The sequence below is a fragment of the Pelodiscus sinensis genome, chromosome 7 (genome assembly GCF_049634645.1).
Source record: "Pelodiscus sinensis isolate JC-2024 chromosome 7, ASM4963464v1, whole genome shotgun sequence".
NCBI classification, from domain to species: domain Eukaryota; kingdom Metazoa; phylum Chordata; order Testudines; family Trionychidae; genus Pelodiscus; species Pelodiscus sinensis.
Window position 1 is genome coordinate 32,615,153 of NC_134717.1, and position 14,615 is coordinate 32,629,767.

Here is a 14,615-nt window from a genome sequence, read left to right on the forward strand (position 1 = left end):
ATGTATTTAATGATCTGAAGGAGATGATTAAACATGTAGAAATGACTTCACTAGAGGGAATGTTTCTTTTAAATCTCTCTTTCAGTTATAATCATTTAAACGTTCCTTGTAACAAAGTAGATACTTTTTGGTTTTAGTTTTAAAATACCCTTCAATATCTAATATTAAAAGATGTTTCATAACTTTTTCATAACTTTTTTAAATATCAGCAAAAACATGCTCACACTTATTGTATATTTATAAATTGTAGGTAGGACTCCTGAGGCCTGCTGATGGGAGGAGATGCAAAAGGGGCAGTTGTCCTGGGGTCTGGCGATTCAAAGGAACCCGGGGCTCCTGGCCGCCGCTGCTGATACTACAGTAGAAGTGGTGGCCAGAACCCCTGGCCCTTTAAATCATCACCAAAATGCCACACACTGTGTGCAGCTCTGTGGCCTGGGGCCAAGAGTGGCAGTTGGCTTCCTTGGCTCCACCCCTTCATACGTGCTAATAGAGACTTTTTAGATTTTAGCAGATAAATTCCATCTGCACTGGGGAAGTGATGGTAACTGGGATTGGATCAGGAGTCAGATTAGAGATTGTGACTGAGAACCAGTGAGGCAGGGTAAGGGAAAAGGAAAGGTGGTACCAAAAACAAATATGAGGAAGAGGAGCCAGGCTGGGGGAAGGAACTAGGAGTTGGAAAGGATGGGGAAGGTGGGAGAGACTGCTGTGGCTTGTTGAAAGGGGTCAGAATAGGATTAGTTGGGCCTTGGATAAGAAGCCTGAATGTATTGAAGCCTGGGCCACAGTAGGGCTGCATCTAAACTGCAAGCCTCTTCCACAAGAGGAAATGCAGATGCAGCGCTTATTTGCATATGCCACATTCTCATTTGCATTTCCTCCTTGGATCCCTTTTGCGCAAGAGGTTTTTGCGCATAAAAGAGCCGTGTAGACGGCTCCTTTTTGCGCAAAAACCCCCTTTTGTGCAAGAGCCGTTCTTCCTCATTTTTTCAGGAAGAACGGCTCTTGCACAAAAGGGGGTTTTTGCACAAAAAGGAGCCATCTACACAGCTCTTTTTTGTGCAAAAATTTCTTGCTCAAAAGGGACCCGAAGAGGAAATGCAAATGTGAGCATGGAATATGCAAATGAGTGCTCCATTTGCATTTCCTCTTGCAAAAGAGACTTGCTGTATAGACACAGCCAAAGTATGAAGAATAGAGCTGAGATGAGGATTTGTGGTGGGAGGGAAACAAGGGGATCCTCTCTGAAGGAATAGGTAGGAAAGAGTTGGCCCACTACAGCGTGCTATCTACCATAGCTTAGAATGGAACCCATGCTGTTTTTTCCATGTGACCCTTACCTAATATGGTGCACAGATTGGACAGTGCTCGTATATTGAGCCGCTATATTTTGTTTTCTCTTTTACATTATGTTGCCCCAAAGCCTATTTATGTAGGTTTTTGTGTTGTAGTGGTTTATAAAGGTTTAACAAATGATTAATAAAGAATCTTATAAATTATCTAATAAGGGTTATTGTAAAAAGTTAGAGGGTCAGTAAGTGCCTGTAATTACATATGGAACCTTCTATTGATGTACTTGTAACCAATCTATAATACCTGCTACTCATGTTAGTAGCCTGCTTATAATATCTATTCATCATTTAACCTTTTCAATGTACCATTTACCTTAATATAAAGTGTGACTGAAAACACTGTTGGAAGTGTTTAGCTGTTCTCTGGTAACCCAGAAATTGCAGCACAATGCTAGTCATAAAATGTAGAAAATGAAACCAAGTCTCATTTTCATTGGCTAAAGAAAGTAAAATGCTCAAAAGCAAACAGCAAAAATGTAAATTAGATTTTAAAAATCTAGGGTGATTTTTGGTTGGCTATTCTAATTTGCAGAGTTTTTTTCTCGTTTATAAAATAATAATCTGTAATGCCAGTATTTTCAAAATTCTGCATACAACTGAGTCTGAGAAAAAATGTGTGATCTCCTGTTATTTTTTGACTTTTGTTATTCAGAGCAAAGAATTCCAGAGGAAGAGTACATCATTTTGATAGATGGTTTAAATGAGGCTGAATTCCACAAACCTGATTATGGTGACACACTTTCTTCATTTATCACAAATGTTATCTCTAAATTTCCTTCCTGGTTGAAGCTGATTGTGACTGTAAGAACTAATTTTCAGGTAATATCATATATTTAGTTTGGCTTCTTTTGCTCTTAAAATTCACCTTTTACACTGCTACAACAGCATTTTCTTGAGAGAACACTACATTTTAAGTGAATTCAAGATCTAAATAAAAATTGTGCCTAGTGTTCATTTTTATTGGTGTATAAATAAGTTATTTTTTCCTGCCTTGTTTTCTGGAGTATACCAGAAGATTGACAAAACATAAGCTACAGTTTTCTTAGACCTCAAGTGAGATGACAATGAAATATTGACCCAACAGGAGTTAGGCATTCTCAGTACCTTGTAGAATGTGAGGTGGTTAGTTTCCATCTAACAGTTGATTTATATGGAATTTCTCTAGAAAGGATCATCCATTTAGAAGTTATTTTCTAACATAATCCAACTATTTGAATTCTGGGAAACAACTATTTGAATTCTGGGATATAGTGATTTCATAATGTCAGTGCCTTTTTAACCCATTTACCTGTTTTAAATTGCATTGGCAATGCAGTATATTATAAAGGTGCTTAATTATACTAAAGGTATTTGTAAAGTTTGTTGGACTATGCAAATATAAATTGCCCTGCCTGAAAAGCAACTGTCTATCATTTATATTACTGTTTGTTATGTACCTTAAATATGTGTTCAGGTAAAACCACAATAGCTAGACTACATTCTGTAGCTGTCAGTTCTCCCTAACTACGTAGTCATGCACGCTCAGTCAGTACTTGCATGAGAGACCTCTAGGAGACACCACCTGCAGGAAGTGGTGGTGATGGTCAGTGTTCCTCTAAGGTGCCCGGCAGCACAGCTTCACAGGTGATTTATCAGCCCTGCCCAGTCAGTCAGCTCCCTGCATGGAGCCCTGAGCCTCTGACTGGGCAGGGCTGATTAATCACCTGTGAAGCTGTGCTGCCGGGCAGTTTAGAGAGAACACTGGCAATGGTATGCTTCTCTCTGGGTCATTACTGAATTATACCTATGCAAAGAGATTGACAAACCTTATTAAGTGAATGTTTGTGAACAAGTTTAAATCACATATTCAGCAACAATGGAGGGGATAGGGTATCCGGGGACAGATTTTTGGGCGGGGAGAGGGTGGGTACATAATTTGCATTACAGTAATGTGACGCCCAGGCCAGGCGCACTAATTCCATGCCCTTGTGCTGCGTTACATGATGTACCCGGTGGGAGAGACCCAAGCAAACAATGGACCCGCATCGCCCAGAATACACCAGTTGGCTTAAGAAGCATATATGTAAATTCTGGTGGGTGATGGGAGGGAAGGGGTTATAGCAGATGTGTGGGGTTTTTTAAATACCCATAGAACATAAGGAGTATATATTGCCCCGGATTTAGGTAAGTGGTTGTTTGTAGTAACCCAGACTATACTTGTTATTGATATAAAAATGTTTTCTGGCCAAATTCCAGTTCTGGTAACTTTGATTCTGTTGCCCTAAAATTGAAAATGTTCTCTATATATCTTTCATGTACTCATCAAAGGTCAGTTAATAAAGTGTTTTGAAAGCCTCATATGAAGGATGATGTATTGTAAAAATATAAAATATTGTGTTACCTGTTAGCAGGTTACTATATTTACAAGGACATAATAGAGTGAATGGATCCTTTCCATCTTTATCTAATACCTTTTACAAAAGAAAAGTATAAGACTGAATTTTCAGTTATGAAATGCTATAATGTGTGCGCTTTTTGTTTTGTATTTTAATTACAGGAAAATACGAATTCATTACCCTTTTTCAAAATATCCCTAGATGACTTCCCAGACAAGAAAGAAATCCATGGTGACTTGAATTCATATATTCAGTATAGGATCAATAGCAGTCAGGAAATTATAAACAATATATCTTTAAATGGGAAAGCTGATGCAGCCATAATAGGGAAAGTGAGTAACCACCTGATTATGAAGAGCTTGGGATCTTATCTCTACTTGAAACTGATCCTGGATCTTTTTCAGAAAGGTCACTTGGTGATCAAAAGTGCAAGCTACAAAGTAGTCCCTGTGTCTCTATCCGAACTTTATTTGCTTCAGTGCAACATGAAGTTCATGACCAACTCTGCCTTTGAGAGAGCACTGCCAGTCTTAAATGTGGCTCTAGCATCTCTTCATCCCCTGACAGATGACCAGATTTTCCAGGCTATTAATGCTGGTCAAATAAAGGGTGAACAGGAATGGGAAGACTTCCAACAGCGGATGGAGGCCCTTTCGTGCTTTCTGATAAAAAGGCGTGACAAAACACGTATGTTCTGCCATCCTTCCTTCAGGGAATGGCTTGTTTGGAGAGCAGATGGTGAAAATACAAACTTCTTATGTGAGCCAAGGTAAATTAAAGTTGCAATAAGCTGTAGTATGTACAGATTGCTGCTTTTACCAATTTTAATTATCGCTTTTGAACACTGATGAGAGGAGAGAGTACTGTTGAACAGATGCATTTTTTAAATAGGAAAAGCTGTGCATGTTTAGGGTCAAGTTTTTCCTTCTAATGCCTATATGTGACTCCATCAGGAGTTACATACAGGCATTAATGTGAACTGGACCTATATATCTGAGAGCAGAATTTACCCTTAGTAATAATTAAATTGTATGGTTTTACTACCTTGGCAAATAAATTTAATGTGTGAGGGGTCTCCTTTTTTTTTATGTCTTCGGCAAAATCTGTAGTAGGAAAATGCTGTAAGGTTTCCTCCCAACTCAGACTTTAAAATCTACTTTTCTATTGGGAAATTAGAGCAATAGATCATTTTGCCTCATCTTCTGTTGCTGGTTTTTTTTTTAATTACTCAGACATTCACAGTTGGGATGTGAAAGGTTAACTGGTCAACCATTAAGCATCACACTTACAGGTAATGCTTAGCAGTTACTGATTAATTGATGGAGGCTAAAGCAGCTCCCTGCCTGCTGTGAGTAGGGGGCTGCTCCAACCCCGAGGGGGCTACTGCAGACAGAGGCTTCCTTGGTCGGACTGTGCCTCCTCTTTAATTGGTTAACCAGTTAAACATCACATTTAACTGGTTAACCAATTTAATGGGATTTTACATCCCTAAGTTCAAGTCTCATTATTTCAATTTGACTTTACTTACTCCTCTTCCTGGGTTGTATAGTATGGGTCATGTGAGTCAGAACCACTGAAAAACATTGTGAACTGCATGCGCGTACATTTTGGTAGCCTGCATTTTCCATTTTGCCACACTATTCTGAGGTTTGGAATTTAATCCTTTTAAAAACATTTTTAAATGAGACAGGATCATCGTACATACATAAGGTAGATTTTGGTGATAGTTTTAAACATGGATTTACCCAACTACCTTAGAATTTTAAGAGTTGAGTTCTCCTGAGTTTTACAAAACCATGGTTTTTACATTATAAAACTTATCTACTAACTATTGAACTGAATTATGTAAAATTCTCCACTCTGTGTTTGCTTCCTATAACAATGTCCAGAATTACACCAGAAGTTGTAGATTTCCTGTAAATGTGGCTGCTACTGTATGTTAGGCCTATGTTTCAAGCTGATGGTGGTTTTTGCATGCTTATGTTTGCATTTTATTATGAAAATAAAATTTATCAGTGTTCTTTTTTAAGGGGCTTGATGGTTTTAACTGAATTTCACTTCAGAGTAGAGGAGACAGGGAAAGAAGCAACAGTCATATTTAGCAGACCATTGCAATACAGGCAGTCCCCGGGTTACGTACAAGATAGGGACTATAGGTTTGTTCTTAAGTTGAATTTGTATGTAAGTTGGAACTGGCTCCAGATTCAGCTGCTGCTGAAACTGATCAGCGGCTGACTACAGGAAGCCTTAGGCAGAGTTGCTCTGCCCCCGGCTTCCTGGAATCAGCCGCTGATCAGTTTCAACAGCGGCTGAATCTGGACTCCTGGGACAGAACAGCTGGGGTGCTGCCGGGTAGGTCCCCGCAGGACCAACCCGGCAGCACCCCAGCTACTCTACCCCAGGCGTCCCGCAACAAAAGCCTGGTCTGCTGGAGAGGGGGGGGGGCGCACTAGCTGCGCCCCCTCCCCCCTCAGCAGACCAGGGAGACCCGAGCAAAGCCGCGGAGGCGCAGAGGTCCCGCCGCCTCTGCGGCTTTGCTCCTGTCTCCCTGCTGTGCTGGGGAGTCCCCCCCCAGCACACCAGGGAGATCCGGAGCAGCTTTTCTCGCCCCGGAGGACGCGGTGGCGGGACCGGTGCGCTCTGGGAGGTCCTGCCGCCCACGAGCTCCGGGGCGAGAAAAGCCCCGTTCGTAAGTGCGGATCCGACATAAGTCGGATCCACGTAAGTCGGGGACTGCCTGTATCTATTTAGGTCGTCTTGTTGACTTCTCCCCTTTCATCTGCAGAAAATCTCTTACCACTGTATTAATGGAACCCAAACATTTTCCATGAGGCAGTTCTTTAAATTGAAATGTAGGGTCATGAGAAATCTATTCTTCTGGAAATGGTTATTTAGAGACAGAGCTGTATTGTCCCCTGTCCTAATGCCAAAAGTTATTAACTCAGGATGAGTATTATAAAATTCTTTCTCCTGAGACATTTGAACGTGTCAACACATGGAGAGATTTCAAAAGATTGAGTAAAACAAAAATGTTTGATGTTTGCATGACATAAACATAAACATATTAGGCGTTTTAAGTAATTCTTTACTAAATAAATGTGTGCAGCTCTCTCTTGCTCTCCCTCTTTTTGTGTGTGTGGCTAGGAATGGGCATGCTCTATTGGCATTCATGTTTGCTCGGCAGGAGGGAAAATTAAACCGACAGCAAACAATGGAACTTGGTCATCATATTCTTAAAGCGCACATTTTCAAGGTAAAAATCCACAGATTTTAAAAATACAGTTGTATGATATCAATATAAATGCATAGATGTCTGAGAAGATTCCAGGCTAATTGCTTTAATAGTTAAAACCATTTATATAAACACCTACAATTTAAAATGCCTTTTATGCCTCATCCATATAAAGAAATGTAAATTATCTCTGAAATCCTATCTCTAAAAGTATCTCTTTATTTTTCATTTCTCCTAGGGTCTCAGTAAAAAAATTGGAATTTCTTCAAGTTACCTTCAAGCTCTCTGGATTGGGTATAGCACAGATGGATTGTCTGCTGCACTTGCTTCTCTGAGAAACCTCTATACACCTAATGTGAAGGTTAGAAAATAAGAATTTTGTACTTAGGATGGCACCTGAATCTCGTTCCTCTGGCACTGACTTTAGTGAGAACAGAATTAGACTTACTGTGAAAATACCATACGTAATTAAAATACTACTGATAACCAGATGTCATTCAGAGATGGTCTGTGTATAATGTTTAACTGCTATAAAGTCAGCAAAAGGTGAAGTCTGTTTGTTTTTCTAGGGCCAATTTAAAAATGAGTGGATTTTTAAAATAAATAATGAGAAGCTGGATGACATTACTCCACAAATCTTAAGCATTTTAATGGCATTAAATTTCAAACCAAATTCATGTAAATTTGATGCCTTACAGCTGAATTAATGCTGTCTGTTTTGTGCTGTTCTTTAGCTTTTGTGTTTTACTGGGAAATGTGACTTCGTGACTATCAGAAATAGTCTGTTGTTCATGCTGTTGCATTTTATTGCATTTTGGGTTTTTCCTTAAATTTCATCAGAATGAGTATTTAATATATATCAATCAATTTAAACAAACAAAATCAAAATTAAACCCTACCCCAAGCAGCGTTTTATTCCAGCATAGAAATGTCAGAGTCTACATGAAGTATACTAGGAGTTTTGCAGTTGCGATCAATTTTACAAAGAAGACATTTGGATTACATGTGAAGTAGTTGAGAGAAAGGTTGTAGAAAATGTGGTTAGCTTAAACATTAAAATGAGACGATCTCAATTTCAACAGATTGCATGGGTACATAATCACGTATGAGGATTCCTGAGTTCCATGCCTGTTTCTATTTTTTACTTTGAGACATGTCACTGGATGCCTCAGTTTACCCATTTGTATAATAATTGTAATGTTTAGTTGTTTATAAAATCATCTGAGGTGTTATGTTAAGGGTGAAGTATTACTTTATAACAAATGATTCACTGTGGGAGGAGCTGAAAATAAATTCCACCCATCAAACAAGTGTTGTGGGGTACATATATTGGGTTCTTTCTTATATATATATATATATATATATATATATATATATATATATATATATATATATATGTGTGTGTGTGTGTGTATATATATATATATATATATATATATATGTATGTATAAATAACTTAAACGAATCCTTGATCCTTCTGAAACCTTTGACGAAACATGTAATATGGAATCATTTTAAGGACCACGTGTTTAATCAGTTTTATAAAATATTTGTATTTGCAGAAATATTTTACTTATTTGTGGAGTCATGCTGTTTTAATGTAATTGGTTAGCTTGCATAAGTTATGCATGTAATTAAAGGAGTTTTCAGGATCACAATGGCATACGAATATCCACAATTCTTATATAAAAGACAGAACTATATAGTACTTTAAAGACTAACAAGATGGTTTATTAGGTGATGAGCTTTCGTGGGCCAGACCCACTTCCTCAGATCAATATGTGGAAGAAAATCGTCACAACCATATATACCAAAGTGATACAATCAAAAAAAAGTTAACGCATGTGTAATTGACAAATCAAATTTCACATGCGTTCACTTTTTTTGATTTTATCATTTTGGTGTATATGGTTGTGCCGATTTTCTTCCACATATTGATCTGAGGAAGTGGGTCTGGCCCACGAAAGCTCATCACCTAATAAACCATCTTGTTAGTCTTTAAAGTGCTACATAGTTCTGTCTTTTGTTTCAGCTACCCCAGACTAACACGGCTGCATCTCTATCACTATTCTACAGTTCTTATAGATGATAGAATTTGTAGGAGGTTCTTCATGTGAAAAGCCATTTTAATCATACAGAAGTCCTTCACTGATGGATTTTCATTTCAGCAGAGAACTGCTAATGTCACAGATACAAGATGCCAATATTTAATTGCAGCCTAAATAAACAGTGTCCTTTTAAAGGAAAATGATTTTAATATACAATTTAAAACAAGTCCTAAATTGGCTGAAGAAAATCCGTATATTGGACAATTAGTTTCAAGTAATCTCTTGCCAGTAAGGTTAAGTATAGTTAATTCTTTAATGTGTAGATTTTATGTCGGAAATTCACAAACTTTGTTTTGTTTTTTAAAATATCTGACATTAATATGCAGGAAGTTCAGTTATAAATTCTTCAGTTTTAAAATCTTACTATTGATTGTGTCTTGAAGGTGATCCAATTCTCATTAAAATCAGTGGAGTCTTTCTTTTGATTTTGAATGTCCACATTTTTGTGTAAGCACTACATTGAAAAATTACCAGGAGCCCAAGAGGCCACACTCAGTTCACTAATGTAGAGCAGAATTCAGCCTCTCTCATGTTAAATTATGCTTATGTGTAGTCCCAAAGGTTAATTTTTAGCATGTGATGACCTATTTTAAACTATACAGATCCATCATGCAGAAGGAGTTGTGTACCTTCCTGAGATTCAGTAAACTCCTCTCTCTTCCTCCTGTCTATGATGATGCAGAGAAGTGTGATGTGGTCTTCTCCCTCTTTACCCTACTTGCAATAGATTGTGCCTCAAGGGGGTCAGAGGGAAACCATGCCAATCGTAAGGGATAAGGAAACTCCTTATATTCACTGCTCTCACCGTCCATGTTGTGACAAAATGGCCAATGGTGGTATGGTGGGTCCTTACTTTTCTTGTTGGGGCTAGAATTTCATCTCTTGCCCCTGTTCTTGGGGCACCAAGGGCCCTACTAGTGATTCAGGAAGGTGGTAGAGAAAGGAAGCAAGGAAGCGGTCTATGTTTAACCCCAACCCCTATCAGCTCTGCAGGTTTCTTTCGCTCTTCTCCCTCAGGTAGGGTAACTCTAAGTGCTTGACATTGGGAAAGGGGGGAGTATCCCTGCTCTGCTGAGACAGAATCTCCCTTCCTCCAACTGTCTGGTCTTTCAAATCTCAGCAACACCACCTCCAAACTCCAAATCTATCCTTCCTCACTGGACCCTGTCTTCCTAAGCAGGCTTTTTTTAGTAGGTTCCTGGCAGGGCTTTGACTGGCTTCAGATGTTTCAGTTGGCCAGTAGTAACCCTCACTAGTCTACAGGGAACCATGCTGTGATTAACCTAGGGCATATGTATCTCCCCTCTAGCATTCTCCCACTGCTCTCTGGCTCTGCTGTATCACAATGTGTTAAGAGCTATCCAGAATATGGATGCTGATTAAAACAAAAGTTGTTAGTTGTCAGCCACACAGCGAATCTACTATAATCTTCTGGAAGATATCATTAATAGCAATTAAAAATGGGAGGAAAATCCATCCATTTCCAAGACAGTAAATTATGCTACTTATTGATTTGAGAACCTGACAACATTTTTTTTCTTGTCTTGCACTTCCCAGCTGCTTCTGCAGCAACGAACTAATGCTATGCCCAGCTTTGTGCTCCGATCCGTGATGTGGTAAGGGAAGTAAGGGAACAAGGCTGTGCACACAGAAAGCATGGTAATTTCAAGCATCATTAGAGACTAAGGAACACGATGTATGTTTGCTAAATGGAAAAGCTATGATCTGCCGGGAAATAATTGTTGTTTACTGAGCAGGAACAACAAACATACATTGGGGAACTTTAAAGGTGAAAGAGGTAAAATTGGGGAAAGTGGGGAGTTAGGGTCCATTATTGGAATTGCAAACGTGGAGAAGTTTGCAGTTTTGGCCACCGGCTAAGTATTTCCAAAGTTTAAGGCAATATTAGTTTAGGGCAACCATTTTTTAATGAAAGCTTAGATTTTTATCCACAACTTTGTAGCAAATGGTTGCAAGCAAATTATACAGCTCCATATTAATAGTACATGGTGGGCCCTGGTAACAGATGAAACTATAGTGGTGAAGAAGACACAAAGGTTTTAAATATTGTGGATTTATAGCTAGAATGTATAAATGATAGCCCAAAGATATAACTGCTAGCCAATGGCTTTTAAACTTTTTTAATATCATGTCAGTATCAATATGTCATAAATTCCATTTCCATTTATAGTTTTAATTCCAAAATCAGAATGGAAAATAAGATACTGCTGCAGCCTCTCTAAATAAGGTGGTGATAACCTATGATAAATGTTGAGAAAAGATAGCTTATTTTATTTTCTCCTTCAGGTGAGTCGTCTACTGATCTTGGGGGGTGCCAATGTAAATTACAGGACTGAAGTTTTAAATAATGCTCCAATACTGTGTGTTGAGTCTCACCTTGGACATGAAGAAATGGTCACTCTTCTGGTGGAATTTGGAGCTACTCTTGATGGGACATCTGAAAATGGAATGACCCCACTTAGCTATGCAGCAGCTGCAGGTCACATGAACTTGGTTTCACTGCTCTGCAAAAAAGGTGCAAGGGTAAGCTATGACACCAACAGATGGTTTTAACTACAGTACTTGTGGCCAAGAAAAGATTGTTTAGCCATGTTTTAGAGAAATATTATTTATTAGCAGTTTATATGGAATGTTGTGTATACATAGCATATTTTAGGAAAAAATATACTCTGACCTGCCACCACTCAGGTCCAATTAACAGAGTAAATATTGTCATCCTTAGGAGTTGTTCTTTTCCACTGCCCTTGTGGCATATGTTCTGAATGTTCAGTGAGGGTCTGATAGGAGGAAAGCTGCGGTGATTTTGAATAGATTATGGCATTGTTGGATTTACTGCCCAAGTCACAGGCTGTGTATTGCTTTCTAACTGCCCTGTGTGGAACCTCGTGGTGCTCTTTAAGGCCTAGAACATGCCAGCAGAGTATATGCATAGCAGTTAGAGTGCAGTATGCGGGTTGAGTGGTGACTCCAGCACCTTAAACCCCACTGACAGTTGCTGTGGCTTGCCTCAAATCCTTATTGTGTAGTCTGTGGTGGAGAATAAACCAGAGGGTTGGGAGAGGGAACATGACAAGGGAAGAAGAGGAGGAAAAGGATCATACCTAGAAGGAAGTTCAGCCCTGGGCTGGCGAAGGTCATTAAGAGCCATTCTAAATGGTATAAGAAGTTAAACTGACTGGTCTGTAGCTTCCTGGGTTGTTCTTATTTCCCTTTTTATAGATGGGCACTATATTTGCCCTTTTCCAGTCTTCTGGAATCTCTCCTGTCTTCCATGATTTTTGAAAGATAATAGCTAAATGCTCAGATACCTCCTCTATCAGCTCCTTGAGTATTCTAGGATGCATTTCTTCAGGCCCTGGTGACTGTGCTCTAGCCCTCTAATAACTTTTTATTGCCCTCTGCTGGACTCTCTCCAGTTTGTCCACATCCTTTCTGTAGTTGAAAGTTCAAAACTGGAAACAGTAGTCCTCACTAGTACCTAATAGAGGGGAATAACCACTTCCCTCGATTTGCTGGCAGTAGTCCTAGTAATGCAGCCCAATATGTCATTAGCCTTCTTGGCAACAAGGGTACACTCGTTACTTGTCCTTGTTGAACCTTATCATATTTCTTTTGGACCAGTCCTCCAGCTTATCACCTCTCCCTCCAATTTTAGTGTCATCCATGAATTTGTTGAGGGTTTTATCCATCCCATCATCCTGATAATGAATGAAGATGTGGAATAAAACTGGTCCCAGGACAACAGTTCTCAGTAAGCTGAGCACTTGGGCAACTGCCTAGGAGAAATTCAAATGCTACCCAGCTGATTAGCAGAGCACCAATAGCTTGATACAGCTTACTGCAAGTGTTTCTATTGGTGATTCATATCTGCACATGGCTTGATGCACATAACATTTATTCCATGCATGGATGGAAATAAATAGAGGGAACCTTGCCTAGGACCAACTTTTGGGGCGCTCCACTTGATGATATTGGCTGCCACCTAGACATCGAACTATTAATCAGTACTCGTTAAGCTTGATGATTTAGTCAGCTTTCTATCCACCATTCAAGCCATCCTTCTTTAATTTGCTGGCAAGAATATTGTGGGAGACTTTGCTAAAGTCAAGGTATATCATGTCCACCACTTTTCCCATGTCTACAGAGCCAATTATCTCATCGTAGAAGGCAGTGAGGTTGTTAGGCATGTCTTGCCCTTGGTGGATCCATGTTGACTATTCCTGATACCTTCCTCTCCTCCAAATGTTTCAAAATGTTGTTTTCATAAATGTCCGTGAAAGTCTCTGAGCAAGGCTGGCATCTGTGGAAGTGGAAATACAAAGCACTCAACTGCAAATTAGTGGGAGAGAGAGAATCAAAATAAAGGAAGCTGGAGGAAGGATTTAAGGAGGCGAGTTATAATTACTTGGTGTGCAGGGGGAAAGAAATAGTTTCAGGAATACATAGGGACATATTTGTGCGAGAGAGATGACATGGAGTAGAAGAGGGCAGTATACAGAGAATGAAGATATAAATAGAATTAGTTGAATACAGAGTATGACTATGAGAGAACAAAGGCTGAGAGGCAGATATGGTGCAGTGCTCTGCAGGACACTGAAGATGAGGAATGTTGATTAATAATAAACACTTTTCTCATGCTTATATATGGTGATTTATTAGGGTTTCATTTGTTTTTCCTGTGTCAAATTATGAATAACAAAAGTGAAGTATGAACAAAATCCTGTTTTATTTTCCCTACAGTATAACACTAGATTTGGAGCAGCAAATATTTGACCAAGAAATTGCATAGCTAGTATTTGCCACCTGTATAAAATGCTCAATAACAGATATTTTTTCCTGTAAGACTGTAAGCTCTTTGGGACAGAGACCAGTTCTTTATTATGATTTTATATATTGCCTAACACAGTGGGGCTGTGATCCATTATTGGGACTACTAGTTATATAAAACAAAGAGTGATAATATGTACTCAGAATGCAAAGGCTTTAAGGCCTGGAGGAGGGGTTTTTATGATCTAGTCTGGCCCTTCTACCTTATACAAGCCACTGGACTTTCCTGAATTCATTTCTGCTTCAACTCCAATAGTTTTGGTTGCACGAGAAAAATGGAGAGACCTCTCCATACAGGGGCCATGTATTATTAGTTCCTAATTTGATTGCTGATGACAGAGATGTTGCTCTCCACACATCCTTTTCGTTTGTCTCTTGTTTTGTGGCTATATGTAATTATTTCCCATACCTAGTAAAGCTGTAGAACAGACTAAAGATAGAAAAAAATCAGTTACTTTCCATCCAAATTTTTATTGCTATTAAAAAATGTAACCTAATAGCATATTTTTTTAAAACCCACAATGCAATTTCAGTGCCAGCTCTAGTGGATTAATTTGACTACTTGCATTGAAAAGTAGAAAAACTCACAATCTAAGATGGTAACAGACAAAATAACTAGACAGTGAGTCAAAATGTAGTGTAAAGTTCCTGTTTTATTGTTTTTACTGACCATCACTTTCAGCATGAGTATGAGTAA

At 38.9% G+C, this 14,615-nt stretch overlaps 1 protein-coding gene across 9 annotated transcripts in view; it reads left to right on the forward strand.

The window, feature by feature from the left end:
• Nucleotides 1-14,615, forward strand: part of TANC1 (tetratricopeptide repeat, ankyrin repeat and coiled-coil containing 1) — a 207,908-nt gene that overhangs the window by 150,687 nt on the left and 42,606 nt on the right. For all 9 annotated transcript variants that reach the window (XM_014575373.3, XM_075933446.1, XM_075933448.1 and 6 more), the window contains 5 exons: nt 2,008-2,174; nt 3,892-4,499; nt 6,875-6,983; nt 7,201-7,323; nt 11,378-11,614. In XM_014575373.3, coding sequence (XP_014430859.2) covers nt 2,008-2,174; nt 3,892-4,499; nt 6,875-6,983; nt 7,201-7,323; nt 11,378-11,614 — 1,244 coding nt within the window. The remainder of the gene's footprint in view (nt 1-2,007; nt 2,175-3,891; nt 4,500-6,874; nt 6,984-7,200; nt 7,324-11,377; nt 11,615-14,615) is intronic.